General features: G+C 37.0%; 1 protein-coding gene across 5 annotated transcripts in view; it reads right to left on the bottom strand.

The window, feature by feature from the left end:
* The window catches only part of lrp2a (low density lipoprotein receptor-related protein 2a), a 112,569-nt gene that overhangs the window by 43,349 nt on the left and 47,405 nt on the right, over nt 1-21,815 (bottom strand). For all 5 annotated transcript variants that reach the window (XM_059500591.1, XM_059500594.1, XM_059500595.1 and 2 more), the window contains 14 exons: nt 21,575-21,803; nt 19,545-19,722; nt 18,144-18,278; nt 16,363-16,529; nt 15,137-15,280; nt 13,278-13,387; nt 12,820-12,997; nt 12,139-12,352; nt 10,472-10,711; nt 9,014-9,202; nt 6,704-7,624; nt 5,709-5,874; nt 5,458-5,616; nt 2,173-2,462 (listed from right to left, as the gene is read on the bottom strand). In XM_059500591.1, coding sequence (XP_059356574.1) covers nt 2,173-2,462; nt 5,458-5,616; nt 5,709-5,874; nt 6,704-7,624; nt 9,014-9,202; nt 10,472-10,711; nt 12,139-12,352; nt 12,820-12,997; nt 13,278-13,387; nt 15,137-15,280; nt 16,363-16,529; nt 18,144-18,278; nt 19,545-19,722; nt 21,575-21,803 — 3,320 coding nt within the window. The remainder of the gene's footprint in view (nt 1-2,172; nt 2,463-5,457; nt 5,617-5,708; nt 5,875-6,703; nt 7,625-9,013; nt 9,203-10,471; nt 10,712-12,138; nt 12,353-12,819; nt 12,998-13,277; nt 13,388-15,136; nt 15,281-16,362; nt 16,530-18,143; nt 18,279-19,544; nt 19,723-21,574; nt 21,804-21,815) is intronic.

The following is a 21,815-nucleotide window of genomic DNA, read 5'->3' as shown; positions in this document are numbered from 1 at the left end:
AGGTCCCAGTGGACCCTCCAGAGTCGAGTCAGGTCCCAGTGGACTCTCCAGAGTCGAGTCAGGTCCCAGTGGACTCTCCAGAGTCGAGTCAGGTGTTTGTGGACCCTCCAGAGTCAAGTCAGGTGTTTGTGGACCCTCCAGAGTCAGGGCCAGTCACCGATGACCTTCCAGAGTCAGGGCTAGTCACCGGGGACCTTCCAGAGACAAGGCGGGTCACCGTTGAACTTTCAGAGTCAAGTCACTGGGTGGTCTGCTGCTCGGCCCTGTTGGACTCCGGCATCGACCACAGGGGGGTGGTGGTCATCTGCTCCACCCTGGGGGACTCTGGCATCGACCACGAGGACGTGGTGGTCTTCTGCTCCACCCTGGGGGCTCTCGCTCTGACTACACGGTTGTGGTGGTCTTCCGCTCCGCCCTGGAGGACTCTGGCGTTGACTACACGGTTGTGGTGGTCTTCCGCTCCGCCCTGGGGGGCTTCATGTTGTTGGTTTTGTTTTTTGTTTTATGTGTTCACTTCTGTCCCTGTTCCCCTCTGTTAGTCTGGCCCTCCGTCCCACCCCATGAGCCTCCACCTGTCCACCTCCCTCCTGGTCTCTGTTTTGTGTCTGTCTTGGAGCGTCTGGGAGCAGCTCCGTAGAGGGGGGGGGGGTACTGTCACAGTGTCTGGGTTGTGTTCCCTGGGTTTCCACTAGGTGTCCTCAGTTCCCACGGTGTTTATCATATTATCACTTCCTGTCTCCTTATTTGGTCACCTTCCTCCTTGTTTAGTTAATTGATTGTTCCCCACCTGTCTCCTGTTTCCCCATTATCCGTTTGTGTATTTATACCTGGTCTGTCTGAGTCTTTGTCACGGAGTCCTTGTCTTATGTGAGATACAGTTCATAGTCTGCTCTTTCCGTGTGTTCTTGTTTTGTGTTCATGTTATTGGATTTCCTGGTTTTGACCCTGCCTGGACTGTTTACCCCTTCGGATTTGCCCTTCAATAAAAACTCAAACCTGCACTTGGATCTCTCCTCGTTCCTTGTATCAACGTACATGACAGTGCCTTTATAGCTTCCTGGTCGCTACGTCACCCCGCCCGTGACGTCACGCCCTTCCATTGGAAAGATTGCACACGATATTCAGAGTCGGTCTCGTCAGGGACGTTCCCCAAAGCGCTTGACGCAGCTCGAGTTCCTGAAAAGGAACTCATTTTCCACACACCGTATATTATTTGTTGTGCCTCTAAGCCCCGCCTTTCTGAAACGTGTTGATTTTTTACAAAGCTCATTGCTCTGAAAAGTGAGGTGTGCTCTGATTGGCCATCTATCCAGTATGTTGTGATTGGCTGAATACCTCAAGCGTGTGATGGAAATGTTACGCCCCTTACCATATGTGACCTGGACCACAAAACTAGTCATAAGGCTCAATTTTAATATATCACAAGAAAGCTGAATAAATAAACTTTCCATTGATGTAGGGTTTGTTAGGATCGGACAATATTTGTCCAAGATATAACTATTTGAAAATCTGGAATCTGGGGGTGCAAACAAATCTAAATATTGAGAAAATCACCTTTAAAGTTGTCCAAATGAATTCTTAGCAATGCATATTTCTATAAAAAAATATGTTTTAATATATTTAAAGTATAAATATTTTCGTGAAACATGATATTTACTTAATATCCTAATACATTTTGATTTTTAAAGAAAAATCTATAATTTTGACCCTTACAATGTATTGTTGGTTATTGCTACAAATATACTCCAGCAACTTAAGACTGCTTTTGTGCTCCAGGGTCACATATTTAGAAACACACCGCGAAAGAAGTTACACCTTCTTTCTTTGCGTAACATTGGCGTGGACAAGTCTTATATACATATATAGTATTATATACATAGATATTTTATAAAGAATACCGCTTAGGGTTTGAGACTTTAGTCTTTGCAACTTTACTGATCTTATATATGCACCATATAACCCCTTTGACGTAGTGCTGTAATGTACAGTATTTGCATGATTCATTGGGTTGCTGTCTACAGTGCTCCAAATTAGTTACTAATGAGAAATCCTTTCAGCATATAGCAATGCAGCTCAATAGGTTTGGGAATAGAGCTTTGGTTTTGGAGGATACTGGCTGTAAAAACCTTAAGTAGTATAGAAAAAGCGTATTGTTTGGAAATATTAACCAACCTGGAGCGCAAATATGGCTGCATCCACCATTGAATTGTTCGCAGGGACTGCTGCACTGCTGCTGTTTGCTGTTGGAGAGCACGTGGATGTCCATGGGCCGCGATGGAAGGTTCTGTAGCATCACTCTCTGGTCGGAGCCGTCGTGCTTGTTTGCACGGTAGATGCTGCGTGTGTTCCAGTCCGTCCAATAGATATGCTGACCATACACTGTCATTGCAAACGGGTAGATGGCGGTGCTTACAATGACCTCACGGTTAGCACCGGTGAGTGAGCATCTCTCAATCTTCTGTCTGCATAGAGAGAACAGTAAACCTTCACTTATCATTATGTAGCGCAAATATTTAACATTTATTAAGCATAAATTATATATACATATATATTTTAGCTATATTTGCAAAATATTACACACACTTATATATATATATATGAAGAGTTCAGATGCAAAAGCCTCTAAATGCCATCTGAAATTTTCATCTAAAATTGGGATTTTTATCAGGCTTCTATATTTATTTCACTTTAATAGCCTGGAAAAGGACCTGCACATTGTCATTAAAGTAAAATGACTCAACCTAAGCATAGGAGCTTGATAAAAATCCAAATTTTAGATGAAAATTTCAGATGGCTTTTGCATCTGAACTCTTCATACATATATATATATATATATATATATATATATATATATATATATATATATATATATATATACACACACACACAGTTATGAACTAGTGTGACTGTAACACAAAGCATGTTTTCACAAATGCGTGGAGTAAAATAAATAATTTAGCCACAATGCAGTAAAAACACAGACACCAAGGAAGGGTGACACCTCAAGAGTAGTCAACAAAACATACACACACACTATTATAAACACACAAATGAACTGGTGTGGCTCACTAGCATAGCTAGAAGAGAGACTAGTTCTGTCAGGACCACTATTGTCAAAGATGATTGACAATTAGCATACAGTTTGGATTGTGTATGGTTCTGTTCTTGACAAGAACTCCCTGCGCATCAACCTTTAATCTTTTTGAATTCTTTTTTTGTTTTTTGGCGAGGTGAGTTTTGAAATCTAAGGCACATAAATATTTGAATCAAGACTGTGGATCTAGGTATTTCAGCATTCTATATACAACGTAAAAAAAAAAAAAAAAAAAAAAAAAAAAATTATATATATATATATATATATATATATATATATATATATATTAGAATGGTTGTCATCGTAGGCCATAGGGCCAATAACTGAGTTCTTAAGGTTATATCGGTCTTAAATGCAGTGTTGGTTTCTCCATTAGGGCGAATGGGCAATACACCACCAAAGTGCGAAAGGGAGGGATTTTTTTTTCTTTTGCATTCAACCACAGTGTTACGATAGCGTTCACTATTCTAGACTGTTTGTTCTGCCTCTAAATAGTCTAATCATTGTCGAGTCGCGTTTTGTGTAGTACCGCCCCTTTTTGGGCAATTTCTGTCAAACTGAGAATTCCCCCGAGTGCTCTCATAGACTTCCATACAAAGATCATTTTTTTTCGATCTGCAGGCACTGCAATGCAATCTCAATGAGTTCCGGGAGGGCTAGCCCTGACGTGCTTTCGTCATCGTGCGTAACCTTAACTTGTGCAACGACTGGTGGGAACAGTGACATCCAATAATATTTAAAAACTATTTTGAATTTTAACAACAAGAAAAAATGAAAAACTACTTTAATATCTTTATCAAATGTGAAAAAAAAAACAGAGAGACGGGGACAGCTATGCCTTTGCCAACTCAAATTCAGTTGTCAGCTGAACTTGATCGACATCACGGCGATCGGCGCAGATTAATTCTATCGTGTCATTGAAAGAAATACCATTCATTCATCGTAGCAATAAGGATAAATTGGCAACTAAAGAATTAGGACCACCAAGACCACATTTAAACATCAAACAAGTATCTACAACGGGCGAGAAGTCGTATAAACGAGGATTTTTGAGGACTTGGTATGAGTGGAGAAAAAGGCTAGCATGCTGCGAAGTAGCTGGCGCTTTATTCTGCTAATTTACTGCTGCATTTTGTTCCATCGCGAAAACGTTTTGGACATCGCATGGACAACTACAGGTGTCACCGACATGCATCATCTCTCGGAGAAGGTGAAAAAACACGAAAGAGCAAAGATGCATATGGATAGTAGGGAGCAATGTAATATAAGTGAGTAATTTAAGTAAGCAGTGTAATGTAAGTGAAGAATGTGATATAAGTGAGCAGTGTAATATAAGTCAGTTGTGTAAACAGTGATTTATGTGACTTCAATTATTTCTTATTAAACTTAAAATCAAAGTAAAACGTTTTTTTTGGAAAAACCACATCCTGGCGTCAGTCTTCATTTGCTGCTGAATTGGTAACACGCATATAGAAACATAAGGAGAACAAGAGATTGATTCCTAATGTCAGTTTATTTTTAATTAATACTATAGTAGTACAGTACTTTACATCTTTAACTAGCTGTTAATTTATTAATTGAATGGGTGACCTATACTCATTAATCATGCAAACATTTGCCCCCCTGAGAGAATTGGCAGGAGCCGCCATTGATTAAATGTATGATACTATATAATACGCCTCTATAAAATGAACAATATCTGAAAATATATCTGAAACTTTAATCTAAGGTTATGTTTTTTTCTCTGTTATCTTTAAATGTATTTATAAAGGTATTAGGTGTAATGTTAAACATAAGGCATTTTTTTCTTTTTTGCAAGAAGCAAGTAAAAGTTAATTGTTTCTTTCTTCAAGAGACACATTCGACCGATATAGATGTGAGATTCTGGAAGTCACAATCGGGTGGAGAGGCTTTATTATCTCATGGACTATATATTGATAAATGTTTATGGTTACACTAATAAGGCCGCTAATAGTTTTTTTTTTTCATAATATGGCTACCATGATTGATGAAACATATATATATATATATATATATATATATATATATATATATATATATACATATATATATATATATATATATATATATATATATATATATATATATATATATACACTATATATATATATATATATATATATATATATGCACACACACACACACACACACACACACACACACACACGCATATACAGTATACAGTATATATATATACACACTCACACACACATATACATACATATGATAATTATAAATTATCAAATAATTGAATTATTACATTTTTTATTATTATTAAAGGTATATTATTAAATTAAATGAACTATAAATATTATGAATATAACTAAAAGATGAGATCTTACAAGCTGGCATCTGCCCAGTACAGCCTTTGTTCATCATAGTCCAGTGTCAGACCATTTGGCCAAACCAGACTAGTGTTGACGATCTCTGTCCTGAAGTTTCCTCCCAGAGTTGCACGCTCTATCTTTGCATTGGTTCCCCAGTCGGTCCAGTACATATACCTGACCACATATACAGAGAAATGCATTTGAATTAGATGATAAAATGGCTCATTTTATATCTAAACCACAGTCTAACTGAATGAGAGACTCACCCTCTACATGGATCCAGCATGATGGCTCTGGGTCTGGGCACCTGTGCTACAACAGTCCTCTGAGACCCATCCACTGCCATGGAGCTGATGCTCTGGTTAATATAGTCACTGTAATAGATCCTCTTGTTGATCCAGTCATAGGCAATGCCATCAGGAGCTCCCAGATCTCCACAGAGAAGAAAATGTTCAGAAAAATAGTTATACAACTTCACAAGGAGCAAAGGTTTGGAACAGCATGAGGTTGAGTAATTGATGACAGAACTGTCATCAAAAAAACTTTCTAATTTAATGTGGTTCTTGACCATTTTTATAATTATATTTGGTTGTTATACTGTATTTATCTTTGTGTGCATCATTCAGGCAGAGTTGTGTGCTTGCTAAAGAAACTTATGCAGCCCATCTTTTCAAATACATAATATTGCTTTAAAATACCAAAAGAAAAATCACATTGCATGTTACAGATCAATCTTCAGGTTGCATTTGGTTATATTATATTATATTATATTATATTATATTATATTATATTATATTATATTATATTATATTATATTATATTATATTATATTATATTATATTATATTATATTATATTATATTATATTATATTATATTATATCATATATCATATCATATTATATTATATTTCTGCACACAATTTACTGTGACTCTCAGACAGTAGACATGATCCTGAATAACTCCAGAACTAAACATTTGATCTGCTCAAATCAAAATGAACAATTATGAGAATTTTCTGCCTGAGAAACAAATAACTTCTCTCATGCATCTTCCTTTTTTTATATTTCACAGTAAAAGAACAAGTTTGCTTACATAGTACTACATAAGGCCTAAATAACTGCAAGTCTGCGTACTAACCATTGTATATGTCATGCGAGATACTTTGTCAAGCCAACATTCAAAGATTGCCTTAATGAACTTTCCATTTCCAGCTAAGCATGCAGTATCAGGGTGCATTAGGAGTTTAAATAAGCGGCTCACCTGAGGCCACCTCTGTCGCAGGAGAGGCAGGTGAAGCCAAAGTAATGAAGCTAATCTTGCTCTGGCCCGCTCCCGAGCTCTGGGTGAAATAGATCCTGCCGTCCAACCGGTCGAAATCAAGGGCTACCGAAGTCCGGGGCACGTTAACCACGGGGAAGGGCAGCGAATGATCCTCTGGATCCAGTCGCAGAGACCGTACAGTGCTTTCTGTCGTATAGATAAGGTAGTCATCCCGGGATACCACACAACTGCTGCTATCTGCAGCCAGATTCCCAAAGGCACAGGAACACTTCCTTGTCTGAGATCCTCGGATGGCGAAGCAGAAGTGAGCGCAGCCACCGTTAGACTCCAAGCAGGGGTTGTTATTGAGCTCGTGGGCCGAACTTGGCTGCATTCTCTGGTCGAAGATGGTGACGTCCCGCAGCATGTTGATGTTGTCTCGGATCACGAGCGGCTGGTCGGTCGCACCTGGCTGTTTGCTCGCTTGGAAAACTTTCTTCAGGTTTCTGTCCACCCAGATTACATTCCCCTCGAAAACGGTGACGCCGTACGGTGTCGGATAGCGACTCCCGTACCGTACGACCTCCGTCTCACCCCCATCAGGCCGGACTCGTGCGATCATGTCCAGGGAATCGTCCACCCAGTAGATGTATCCGTCTCGGTGGTCCAAAGCCAGGCCTCTGGGGGTGACGATGCCTGAGGAAACCAAAACAGTCCGGTTGGAACCGTCTAGAAAAGCTCGCTCGATTTTGGGTGTCTGTCCGTAGTCGGCCCAGAAGAGGTATCTGTTCATGGGGTCCACCACAATATGACGAGGCATGTCTACTTGGGTCTTTAGAAGGACACGACGGAACGTGGTATTGAGTCGAATCACTTCAATGTACGTCTCGGTCAAGAAGGCATTGGTGAAATAGAGGTTTCCTGTGGAAAGACAAAAGACAAGAAACACCAGAGAAACTGTGAGAAACCCTGACGTTTAATGTTGCTTTGAAAGATTAAGGACCGAACACTTTGTTTGTTGATGTACACATGCACTAGATGGATATCTATGCTTTTTCAGGCTCTTGTACCATTAGTGAAAGTGAGTGCATCAGAGCTGCGTTTTAAAAATGGCATGTCAAGTTAGTCCATTATGAATGGTTTTATGCGCAACAAAACATGTTGCACAACATATGGCCCATTTTTAGCCATAGTTGAGTAGAATGCATTGTATATACTGTATATAAACAAATAAATAAATGACATAAATCACTATGGAATACTTCATTCTGATTGGTCCATTGCAACATTCTGTGGTCATACACAGTATATATATATATAAAGAAATTGGTAATTTTATGCAGTAATAATGCATTAAGTCCATCAAAATTGGGCAGTAAAGACATTTATAATTATTTAATAAATACTGTTCTTTTGAACTTTCTATCCACCAAAGAATCATAAAAATGTTATGTTTGTTTGTGTTTTGGAATAAATGTATAGTTCTATGCCATAATGGTGCATTACATTCATCATAATTGGCCAGTACAGACATTATAATGATTTTAAAATATTAATTTTTCATATAAATACTTTTAAACATTCTGTTCATCAAAGAATCCTGGTAAAAAAATATATCATGGTTTCCACAAATATTTTAAGCAGCACAGCTGTTTTCAACATTGATTATGAGAGATGTTTCTTGAGCAGCAAATCAGCATAAAAGAATGGTTTCTGTAGGATCATGTGACACTGAATACTGGAGTAATGATGCTGAAAATTCAGCTTTGCATCACAGAAATAAATTACATTTTGATATAAATTCAAATAGAAAACATTTTGATCAAATTAATACAGTTCCATTGAGCTAAGGAGACTTTTGAATGGTAGTGTATATATATTGAGAATAAAACACCTGTAATGTTAGATTAGGTCAATGTCAATTACAACTTTGGGTTGCTTATTCACATATTCAGGTCAAAAGTGAATGTTTAACAAGCCATTGGCCTAAACCATCAGAACCTCTTTTTTGTCATATGTTAATCTTTAATCAATGCCACTTGTTTGTGCTTATACTGATGTGAGTTAATGTTAATGTCCCTATGGTAAAGCTGTCACCATTCTGACCTCTAAAGCTGCTCTAGAGTATTCCTCACTTAACACTTCATGAGTCCAGTGTATCTGAAGTACTTGGCATTAGTCTTCCAATTCCTTTAGAAGCACTTCATGCTTTATAAAGTGTCAAATTAGTTTCATTCAGAATGTCACAACTGTACTTATTTTTACCAGAGTCAAACAAGTTACCAAAGCTGATTTCACACAAGCCCTCACCTGCGGCCCAGTCGACAGCGATGCCCCGTATGCCATTACGTCCGATTCCAGAGGTGACAATGCTGCGGAATCCAGATCCGTCCGGTTTGATCCTGCGGATTCCATTCTGAGACGCCACGGTGCTGCTAAAGTCACACCAGTAAATGAATCCAGAAGACATGTGCACGTCCACATGAAGAGCATTGCGGCCTACAGGACACACACAGAAACACACACACACACACAAAGTTTTTAAATTGTACTAAGCATGTATAATCACACACATTATTCATATATGTGACCCTGGAGCACAAAACCAGTCATAAGTGGCACAGGTATATTTGTAGCACCAATACACTGTAAGGCTCAAAATTATAGATTATTCTTTTATGCCAAAAATCATTAGGATATTAAGTAAAGATCATGTTCCATGAAGATATTTTTGTAAATTTCCTACCATAAATATACTAAAACTTAAATTTTGATTAGTAATTTGAATTTGGACAACTTCAAAGGTGATTTTCTCAATATTTAGATTTTTTTGCACCCTCAGATTCAAGATTTTCAAATAGTTGTATCTCGGCCAAATATTGTCCCATTGTCCAAAATACTGACCTTTATGACTGGTTTTGTGGTCCAGGGTCATTGCAAAATTATGCTGGCAATGTACAATAAAACAACATTGTGAATAACAGTGTTTTTTATTTGGCTTTAAAGTTTAATAGTGTCTCTGACTAAATATCAGTAGCAAAATTGACATTATAGTTGGTAAATGAGTCAGTTCTAACAGTCCACTTCAATGAACTTATATGTGTATATGTATAATCTATTATTAAATTGTGTGTATGTGTGTGTGTGTGTGTATATATATATATATATATATATATATATAATTTTTAATTAAAAAATAATAAGAATGTAAAAATATAACACTTTATGAAAACTTTGTATTATTTATAATCCAAAATGAATAAAAATAATAGAAGAAATTATTTATATTTTGCTCATAAATAGACTCATTTAAAACTAAAATAAATATCTTTGTGTGCCATTTCTCATGTTAAAATAGTATCATTCAACCTTGTGTTTACGTATAGGCAATATGAATTTAGATTTTTTTACGATCAATTTTTTTACTGTATTTTAATTTATCAATTATTCAAACATTTTGAATCTATATAGCATATACATAGCATTTAGAACAAATATATTTAAAAAAATAAAAATATGTGATAAAGAATTTTTATTCTCTTTATTACGAAATAAATATCATGTAAAGACAATAAAATAATATAAAATATAAAAAACAATTGGGAAATAATATAGATATAAATAAATAAATATCCATTTGAATAAATAAATATAAAATTAAAACTACATTTTAAATTTTTATACACAAATGTATAATAATTCATATATTTTCTTAATTAAATATATTATAATGTTTAATATAAAAGTGTTTTTCTCTGTACCACCCACCTCTGCCTGCCACAGGCACCATAGACTCGGAGTGATCCGCTCCCTCCAGACTGAAGCCCTTGATGGCAGTGAGCATCGAGATCACCACGTAGGATTGGTACGGAGAGCAGGTTCTGTTATCAGCACTGAGTTTGAACCCCGTCGCACAGGCGCAGCTGAACAGGCCACCGGGACGAGGCAGACACAACTGCTGACACGTCCCCATGTTATTACTGCAGCCGTTAGACGAGCCTGCCGAGGCTATGGGGAGACAGGCAGAAAGACAAACAGCAGATAATGAGAACGAGAGACGGATATTTAAAAGTACAGGATACTGACTCATATCTATCTATTCTGGTAATGTATACACATTCCTGGTGCATATCAGTGTGTAGCAGTACTGATATATTGGGACTCTGCTTTGCTAGCACTTCCAGATCTTACTGGAAGCACTCATACAATAGACGGCGTTCACAGCCCTGGAGAATGAACATGTGCACTGAACAGCGAACAAAGGGACACTGATTCTTCTCCACATAAAGCTGAATGTCCCCCTGAGGCAGAGGGGAACTAATTGGTAAACTGATATCCTATTGAAAGTCATTCATCGCTCTCTGGTAATTGCTACACGGCCATCAAGATTACGATGACTTCCAAAAAAAGACCACCCTATGTCAGCCGCAGAATGAATCAAAAAATTTTAATGTTTTAAAAAATGGCACTGATAGATTCCTTCACAGGCAGCAATTTAGCTACCTTGATCGATATAAATGAAGAACATTCATGTACATGTTACAGTACTTTTTCTTCAGAATTGAGATCAATGCAAATAAAAAGTGTGATTATTTTATCCAACATATTTTTCTTCTTTTGTGGTCCAGGGTCACATATATATGTATATATACAAATATATGTTGATTTTTAAATTTGATTTTGATTTTAAATAAAATAAAAATGATTTTTCATTTAATTAATTTGCAGCTTATTTTAATAATAAAAAAATGTAAAATGTTGTTCGTTACTGTCATATAGTATTTTTTTGGCTTGTTATTGCTTGTTTTCTGTATGATTTGAAAATATTGTATGCAAAAAATCAAGCCAGTAAACTACATTAAATTAAATCTAAATTAAATTAAAATTGACTATTTTACCCAACATTTGTGTCTGACGTGTAGTTGTTTGTTTATTAGACATTAGCAAGATGATCACACCGTCTTTTATATATTTCTTATTTTTTATTATCTTTTTAAATTCAATAGCAGCTTATTTTAATTAATACAAATTTAACTGTTGTTTGTTATCATATCCCTGCTGAAAAAAACAAGCATATGTTGTTTAGGTACAGCGGGTTTGAGCTTGTTTAAGTTGGTCATGAGTGGGTTTAAGCTGGTTATAAGCTGGTCCTGAGCAGGACCAGTTCAGGACCAGCACATGACCATCTTAAACCAGCTACCATGCTTCAAAACATACCTAACCAGCATAAGCTGTTTTTTTTAACAGGGTATTGTATATTTTTAACTTGTCATCACTTGCTTTGCTTACTAGAGTACCAAACTCCACTGAAATCAGTTATGAATATTCTGTGCACTTTGTGTGGGAGGAGCTATTTTTAAGAAGTGCATCACAGTGTGGAGATTATAAGAGCCATTTTGCTACATGTATTTGTTTTAAGTATTCATTATACTCACAGTCTCTGTAGTGCACTTTGAGTACTCTGAGACCGGCCACGTTATCCCGCATCACGACCCGGTTGAGTCCTGTGGCTTTGTCGACGCGTTCAATCACCTCAAAGTCTCGATCTGTGAAGTACAGGAAGGAGTCGTATACGGCCACACCCCACGGATGGGACAGTCCATTCACCATCGTGATGCGGTTTGATCCATCGGGATCACCGCGCTCGATCTGAAACATGGAAGAAACAGTTGCGTTACCCTGTTAAATAAGTTTTCATTTGGTTGAGATACAGTATGTAACGGGTGTCAAAACGAAATAACGACCAACATGGGTTCTAAGGTGGATTCAAAAATAAATAAATAAATGTATATGCAGAAATGCACTATTATAGGAAATATTATTCAGCAGGAACACATCAATTTAACCAAAAGTGGGTAAAAACATTAAAATGTTACAAAAGATTTCTTATACTTTTAAAATTCCAAATCTGCATATCAGAATGATTTCTGAAGGATCACAAGACACTGAAGAATGGAGAAAGTTCATCTTGGAATACATTTAAATAGCACCCTGCTATTTTAAATTGTATTAATATTTCACAATATTGCTGTTTTTACTGTATTTTTGGTCAGATATACTCAGATTTGGTGAACATCGGATATCTTTTTCTACATGAATGTTTCTGACTGTCATACCACGCCAGTTCCTGTAACAGCCCAGTAGAGCTTGTTCTCTCTGATGTCTATGGTTATGAACTCCACATGTTCCAGATTATGGGTGAAGAGGATGGCTGCATTGGAGCCGTCCATATCTGCCGATGCCACCTTAGCCGGGATCCCGCTCTCTGTTCCCTGATCGGTCCAGTACATCTTTCTAAAACAAAGACAGAACATCATGAAACAGAACAGCATCATGTATGCAAACCCATGGGAAACACTGCTCTTGTTTGAATACAAATACAGCAATTCCATTCTTATATTAAGGTATATAATCTAAGGACTGATCATGATTACTGTATGTGTGCTTTAAGTTCACTGTTGTTTAGTGAGCTCAGGCAGTTCAGTGCTGGCAGGTGACATTAAATCAGCTGGAGCATGTTGAATCTGGGAATTAGGGTTAATTCCAGACCAGACTTCTGCTTATCTGGACTTACCCACGTGCCGGATCCACCGCGATGCCAGCAGGAGCTCCTGCACCAGAAGGTGAGCCGTTGTTAGTGATGAGAGTCTTTCTGTACTGAATCTCTCCTTTTAGCTTGAGAACCTGAAACAAATCATATTGTGTTTGTCACAATAATAGTACCAGTGACATTTCTCAATTATTTTTACCTATTTAAATGCAACTGCACAACAAATTACATTTAAAAATTTTAATTAAAGGTACAATTTGTAAGATATTTGCAGTAAAATGTCCAAAAACCACTAGGCTAGTGTTATATATTTTGTCCAGCTGATCACTAAGAATATCTCTAATGTTTTCAACTACTTGTAAATGAGAAAATGAGAAAATTCCCATTCTAAACCGTGACACGGGGGAGTGCAGTCGCCTGTCAATGACATTAGTTACCCTTTGTTACCGCCTTTACTGACGTAGAAACCACATGACAACAGTGTCGTGGACAAATGCGGAAGTAACTTCGAGACAAACTTCAACTAGAAAGAGATGCCGATCTCGCTCCTGTTTTACTCTACAGGTGAGTTGTTTTGATTCGTATCTTTACAGAAAACGTATGCTATTATAACGATCAACAAGATTAGTATTATGGGGCATACAGGCCAAACGCGGGGCATCGCGTCTCTAGACCAGTCTGATCGCGTCTTTGCATTGACTTTGTATGTAATCTACTCGCGCAAATCGTTGAACTCGCGTTAAATTCATGATTTATGTTTCCGTCTGATTTGATGGCCGTCAGCGGTTGGGTAAAAGACAACAAATCCCATCATTCCACGCTCCTTCTTAGCGTCATCAAACCACACGATTGTTATTGTTTTGGTAGTGCGCCCTCTAGTGGCAGGTCCTACAACCTGTACCTTTAAGTATCTTTTCAAATAATAATCCAGGTTAGTAATATAAAAATAGAGAACAAAGAAATGAATAACAAGCAGAAAAAAAATACAAATGAAACTTGTAGCAGTATTACTGTAAGTATTCAAGTAAATATTCAATAATTGAAGCCGAATGCACAGGTCTAATATTTTGACATATTGTATTTTTGTTTCACCTGTTTGCATTCACTCGAGACAAACAGCCAGTGTTTACATTCATTATTTTTATGATTTTTATTTTCATAATTTTTTAACTTGGATCTTCTTGTTTCCAGTGTTTTAGTATTATTTATATATTATTATTAGTGCTGTCAAGTGATTAATTGCGATTAATACACACACGCATACAAAATAAAGGTTTTTGTTTGCATAATATATGTGTGTGTATTGTGTATATTTATTATGTATATGTAAATACACACACATACAGAATATATTTAGCAAATATTTACATGCATTTACATGTCTATATTTATATTCATATAATTTATATTATAAATAAATATATTCAATATAAAAAAAAACATTTTTACTGAAATATATACATGCATGTGTGTGTATTTATACAATACTCATTCAGATATTATGTTATGTTATATTTTCAGTTTGCACTTGAATTTTAGTTTAACTTTTAGTATTGTGCTTTTGTCATTTTATTTCATATTTTTCTATTTAGTTTAATTTGTCTTTATTTCAGCATTAGTTTGAGCAACTTCACTTTCAAGTTTTTTTCCCCATTTTCAAGTTTTTTTTTTTACAAATTTTTTACAACTTTTTTTAACATTTTTGTTACTGATAACAACAATGCTTTAGCACATAGAACTACTGGTCCTAAACTAGTTTTTAACATTGATGAAACAGGTGTGTTTAAACTTTTCTTCAGAAATCTTCAGCACATAGAAATAACCCTCTGCCCTGACAAGAACAATTCATGATTCGGGGGAAAGAGATCAAAAGTCTTGCCAACCTCTATAGACTGTGAAGCAGGGTTGGAGTAGTACAGGTTCTGAGACATCCAGTCCAGAGCCAGCCCGACCGGAGAACCCAGGATGGCTGCTGGTGCAAACTCAGTTCTGTTGGTACCATCTGACTTTACTCGATGGATCTCCCCCTGTGCAGATCAACAAGATACAATTAATAGGCAAAATCATGATTTTAGCATTCAAAACACCTTAAAGGAACACTCCGACTATTTGGGAATTTAGCTTATTCACAGTATCCCCCAGAGTTAGATAAGTCCATACATACCTTTTTCATTTCTGTGCGTTCTGTAAGTGTTATTTGACGCACCCACCGCTAGCCTAGCTTAGCACAAAGACTGGATGTAAATGGATACTGGTAGCATAGTAATCCCAATAAGTGACAAAATAATGCAAGCATTTTCCTATTTACATGTTGTGATCTGTATAGTCACAGCGTGTACAAATAACAAGGCTATATGAGACAGAGAGCATTTTTAATCGTATAAATACTGGGAACTATATTCTCACTAGGCGTAGGAGCACAGCTAACGTTACTTGGGCGGAGTGGCTACTTGGGCGGAGTGATTAGCGCAGCACACGAGACCGTAAACAAAACAAATGTGACTCGTGATCATGGTTGACTTTGAGGAATTGTCAGACTCAGAGGAATTTTACTGTGTATCAAACCAAGATCCAGAACCATATAGTTTTGAGCCAGAATACACAGACGAGGAGTTACAAACTTTGGAAGCTGTAAGACGAAGGGAGAATCAGAACGAACACTCCGACTCCGATTAGCTGCGCTAATCACTCCGCCCAAGTAGCCACTCCGCCCAAGTAACGTTAGCTGTGCTCCTACGCCTAGTGAGAATATAGTTCCCAGTATTTATACGATTAAAAATGCTCTCTGTCTCATATAGCCTTGTTATTTGTACACGCTGTGACTATACAGATCACAACATGTAAATAGGAAAATGTTTGCATTATTTTGTCACTTATTGGGATTACTATGCTACCAGTATCCATTTACATCCAGTCTTTGTGCTAAGCTAGGCTAGCGGTGGGTGCGTCAAATAACACTTACAGAACGCACAGAAATGAAAAAGGTATGTATGGACTTATCTAACTCTGGGGGATACTGTGAATAAGCTAAAGTCCCAAAAAGTCGGAGTGTTCCTTTAATGATACAACTCATCTGAGATAGGATAGTTGAAGTGTTTATATAATTTACCGGATGTTCCACCCAATAGATCATCTGCTCAGCATCATCAAAGTCGACATCATATCCATTCAGCAGCCCAGCGACCGGCACCATGGCGTCATTGCTCTTGTCATTCGGGTTGAGCGGGATGCCGTAAATGATGCTGTCTCTCACAACCACCAGGAACGGATCCTCAACTGCAAAGTCATCAGTCATAATTCACATGGTATTCAAAACAATCATAATAATGGGCTTTTTAGCAGTGTGACACATCTTAATTTCAACCAAACAATTACGACATGTGATATAGTTAAATGATTGTGGGTGAATTTCCTGTAAGTAAACTAAAATATGTCTATAAAAACAAGTACACTTTAGCATATTTTGATGAGAGCACTTATTAAGATATTGCCCATTCAATACAATTAAGCACACTTATTTTTCACAATGGATAGCACAGATTCCCAGAATTAGGTATCATCCCATTGCATTTAGTGCAGATATGAGCTACTGGTGAAAAAGGTCTTGCAGAACAAACATAGCTGTGTCAGTACAATTGATTGCGATAAACAGCCCATTCAATCACCGTTTGTCTGGATTAATTGTTAAACTTTTATGGAAGAATGCACTTGACAGCACTAACAAAGACTGAAACCTGAGTGAGGTTGAGAGTTTGCCCTAAGGGAATGTTAAGGGCTTCTTAAGACTAAAGGCCTCTTGCGCGCTTTCATCCGTTACCGTCAGCTGAGCTAAGGCCTTTCATAACAGTAAATGTTTGCTTCTGCAAAGAAGCTTACTAAGTAAATCGAAAATGGGTTGCTGTTGACAAGTTTTCATTCCCATGAAATCTATATCCAATTTTAACAGAAGACTGCTTTATTCATTCACAGTGAAGTAGATTAAGTGGACAGAGGCCAGCGGTAAAGACATAGACACATGTATTATTCATTAAAACAGCCACAAGCAGGAATAAACTGTTGAACTCATTGCATTAATTCATCTTGTCCATTAAAGTCCTTTTAGATACAATGGATAGCATCAACCTCTTTCCCTCAACAGAAACCCAATAGGATTTTTCCATTAGATTTGTGGCTTCTTTAGCTTTAGATTTTTTCAGGTTTAATTTATTAAGAAAATCTTTACAAACTTTTATGAACTTTAACAACAACCAGAAGCAATCTTGGTAACATGACTTCAATGTCATCACCATGAAGTTTACTGACAGCTCTTTCAATATCTTTTTTAAAGTTGGAAAGTCTTAGTTGGAATTGTTTGCAAGAGCATTATAAACACTGAGAGGGTGTAAAAGGTGAATAGTTTGATGTGATGCTATTTTATGTCCCTAATTACCTCTGAAGTCCCATTCAGCCACTTGTTAGGAACTGTCTTCTTATTTACGATACACAAAAGCTTAAAAAAAGTAGGGTCTTTCTGATTTATTTTATGTTGTAGAATAAAACATGAAAATATCTTGAGCTTATTTTAAAAGTAATTTTTTATTTATTTATTTATTTATTTAACATTAAATACATTTTTATAGATTTTCCAGAAAACAAGACTTAATATATTGTGTCATTATGCATCTCATAAATGCACCTTGATTGCAGACAATTAAACATTTTAAAAGTTCTCCAGACTTGTTTTTTAAAAGTTAAACTAACTTAAATTTGAGTGCAATGATTTTATAAATGGTATGTTGTCATGCGTGAGATGCGTGTAAATGCTTTCTGTGGCAAAGGCGCCTTCACCATGAGAAACTCTGCTCTAGATATCAGTATCGGCCACAAATACTTGGCTGATGTCTCTCATACCTCTAGCGCATGTGAACTGGTCAGCAGCGAGAGTCCATCCAGACGGACAGGCACAGGAGTAGAACCTTGGACCGACCGCTGACAGAAGACAGATGTGAGTGCAGGGGCTTGAACGGGGGTCACAGGGGTTATAACCTTCAGGACAAAACACATCAAAACTTTGAAGTCAGCATGAAATCAGTGTTACCCCTGTTTTCCTTTTTATTACATGTTTCTGTGTACAATTCACTGGTGCATGTTATTCTACAGTAAAAGATGTTATTCTTGGACTGACATACTGTACAAAACTGTCAAATATTATCCTTAGACTGTAATCATTATTAACACAAACTGGTTTCATCACCTAACAGATTCATTTGAAATGGTATGTATTGTGAAAAGCACTATATAAATAAATAAATTAAAAACTAGTTTAAATTTTCAATAAATGCTATTTACTGACCTTCAGAGTGCGTTTTTGACTCACCTAAATTATTTCTACTGTTTCAAATAATACTAAAGTGTACAGTGAATTGTACTGACAAGCATTTATGGTTAACCAAAATAGACTTAAATGTAATTTAAATTGTAAACCCGTATGTCATACAGTATATTTGTAATGATGAAGTTGCAATTTAATACATTTAACATGTTATAAAATTATGATTTAGTATGTTAGTCAGCACATCAAAATAAGGGTACTTCTGGGAAGTCGTGGCCTAATGGTTAGAGAGTCGGACTCCCAATCGAAAGGTTGTGAGTTCGAGTCCTGGGCTGGCAGGAATTGTGGGTGGGGGGAGTGCATGTACAGTTCTCTCTCCACCTTCAATACCACGACTTAGGTGCCCTTGAGCAAGGCATCGAACCCCCAACTGCTCCCCGGGCGCCGCAGCATAAATGGCTGCCCACTGCTCTGGGTGTGTGCTCACAGTGTGTGTGTGTGTTCACTGCTCTGTGTGTGTGTATTTCGGATTGGTTAAATGCAGAGCACAAATTCTGAGTATGGGTCACCATACTTGGCTGAATGTCACGTCACTTTCACTCACTTTCACTTCTTCAAAGCTTGACAACAGGTTATTAAGACATAAAGACTGTGTATTTTAAAGCAACTTCTAATTTGACATTATTACAGATTGCATATTTTAAAAGTGTGTTAGGAAAGTTATAAAAGTGGCTTTTTATATAATTAACGTAATCTGCAAGTATATTTTTCAAGTACACTACAAGTGCACATTCAGTGCAATTAAGCATGTGACAAAAAGCTCTTATTATTCAGCTCTTTTCAAACCTTTTTTCTCATCATAGTGACTTCCAGAAATGCCTTTTTTTATTTGCTGTATTTAATCCTAACGATAAAACTTTTCTCCTCAGGTAGCAGCTAGCTGATCTGGCTGTATTTCTGGTTTGTAATCAGGGTTGTACCTGCAGGCTGTCGTGCAGGATGAAGAGCCACCAGACCCATGGGCTGGGGCAGATTATACAGCATCACGGTCTGGTTCTGTCCGTGCCACTTGTTGGCCCGGATCACACGGTTGACGTATCTGTCTGTCCAATAGACAAAATCCTCAAAAATGGTAATTGCGTGGGGATGTTGCAGCACCTTTTAATTGAGAAACAATAGGTGTGTTATTTATTCACACAGTAAATATAAAGCATTCATAACTTTTTAAGATACTTAGGGCCAGTTTTAATTAACAGGGCAAAATAGCGCGAGAGCACAATTCCAAAACAGCGCCGATGGCCGTGGAAGTTTCTGTGGGTGATTTACTAACAACACACAAATTAAAGAACACAGAAGCAACATCTCATTTACATAGCGACCAACACAATATTTCAAGCACTAGGCAAATTAGCATAGTTTTTGAATAAACAATAAAGAAATAAATCAGCTATAGTACATTGAAAAGAACCGGAGGCTAAAAAGTGTTTCAACAGTTTTGATAAACCTGGTATTGCATGACTCCTAAATGAGTCTTTTATTTCCTGATGCAAATTAAAAATAACATGGTTTGGCAAACGATATGTTCTTTCCAAATAAATGAATATGTTTGGATGCTCTCTGTTCTCTGTGGTGCCTCCTCCTAGCAATAAATTGCATGCACTTCAAGTGCAAATAGTTTAAGACATGCGTTTTTGGGCGTTTAATATTGGTGCAAATGGTAGTAATGCGTCTGAAAGGGAAACTCATAGAGATGCATATTCAATAAGGTCAAGCACAAAAATGACTGTGTACATGCATTTTCAGTGCTAATTCGTCACTGCGCGTCTAGTAAAACCTGACAGCACTATTCACTATTTTAAAGCAAAAGATGATTTGCGCTGATAAAAGCTGTTGGTAAAACTGGCCCTTAGGCTTGAAATACATTTCATGCAAGTATGCAAATACAGATACCGTATTTTTCCGACCATAAGTCGCACCTGAGTATAAGTCGCATCAGTCCAAAAATACGTCATGACGAGGGTAAAAACATATATAAGTCGCACCGGACTATAAGTCGCATTTATTTAGACCCAAGAACCAAGAGAAAACATTACCGTCTACAGCCACGAGAGGGCGCTATATGCTGCTTAGTGTATACTACAGGAGCACTTTGCAGCATCTCTGCCAGCATAGAGCGCCATCTCTCGGCTGTAGACGGTAATGTTTTCTGATAGTTCATTTCTCTTGGTTCATGTCAAATTAATTTTAATAAATAAGTCGCACCTGACTATAAGTCGCAGGACCAGCCAAACCATGAAAAAAAAAAAATGCGACTTATAGTCCGGAAAATACGGTACTAGAGATTATTTTGCATGCATTTAAACACAACTTAAAGCACCATTTAAGCACATCACAAGGACATAGTGGAAAAATGCAAGGGTTTGCAAAAGTAATGCTCTGCCTTGTGACTAAAAATGGCATCTAAGTGACTTTTTATTTCACAATTCAGAATTTTTTTCGGAAATGTGATTTTTGTGAGATAATTGAAACTTTACATCTCGCAGTTCTGTCTTTTTTGCAGTCATAAAATCTAAATTTCAAGACACACTCGCAATTCTGAGAAATAAAGTCAGAATTGTGCGATATAAACTTCCTGTTGTGTTATTAAGTCAGAATTGCAAGACTCTTTGTATCTCAAAATTGCGACTTTATTATAAACTCACAATTGAATTTTTCTCAAAAAAATTCAAAATTCAAAATTGTGACTTTATATCATGCAATTCTGACTTTATAACTCTCAATCGCGGGTTTATATGATGCAATTCCGAAAAAAGTTGCACACTTATTTACTTTTTCCATTTTTGATTCAATGGTGAAAAAGAAAACTATTTAAAATGTTCTTGATTTAAGAAAGTTTATACTGGAGAACAAGACAGAAACTCTGAGAAAGAGCACCATTTTGTAGTCTGCTATGCTACAATATCACCCATATTCATAAACATAAATGAGTACATAACACAAAAGATCTCACCAAATCACTGGCCAACACTTGTTTTCGGTTCTTTCCGTTGTAATCACAGTAGTCGATAAAGTCTAAGTAAGCATCAGCAAAGTAAAGCAGGTTGTTGGGGTAGTCAATAGTTAAGCCATTGGGCCAATAAAGTTTGCTGCTGATGATCGTGGTCCTTAATTTCCCATCCATGCTGGCTCTCTCAATACGAGGGTTTCTGCCCCAGTCCGTCCAAAACATCAGATGTGAGCTGAAATACATA

This window comes from Carassius carassius, chromosome 19 (assembly GCF_963082965.1).
Source record: "Carassius carassius chromosome 19, fCarCar2.1, whole genome shotgun sequence".
Classification (NCBI taxonomy): domain Eukaryota; kingdom Metazoa; phylum Chordata; class Actinopteri; order Cypriniformes; family Cyprinidae; genus Carassius; species Carassius carassius.
This window is presented reverse-complemented; position numbering and strand designations above follow the sequence as displayed.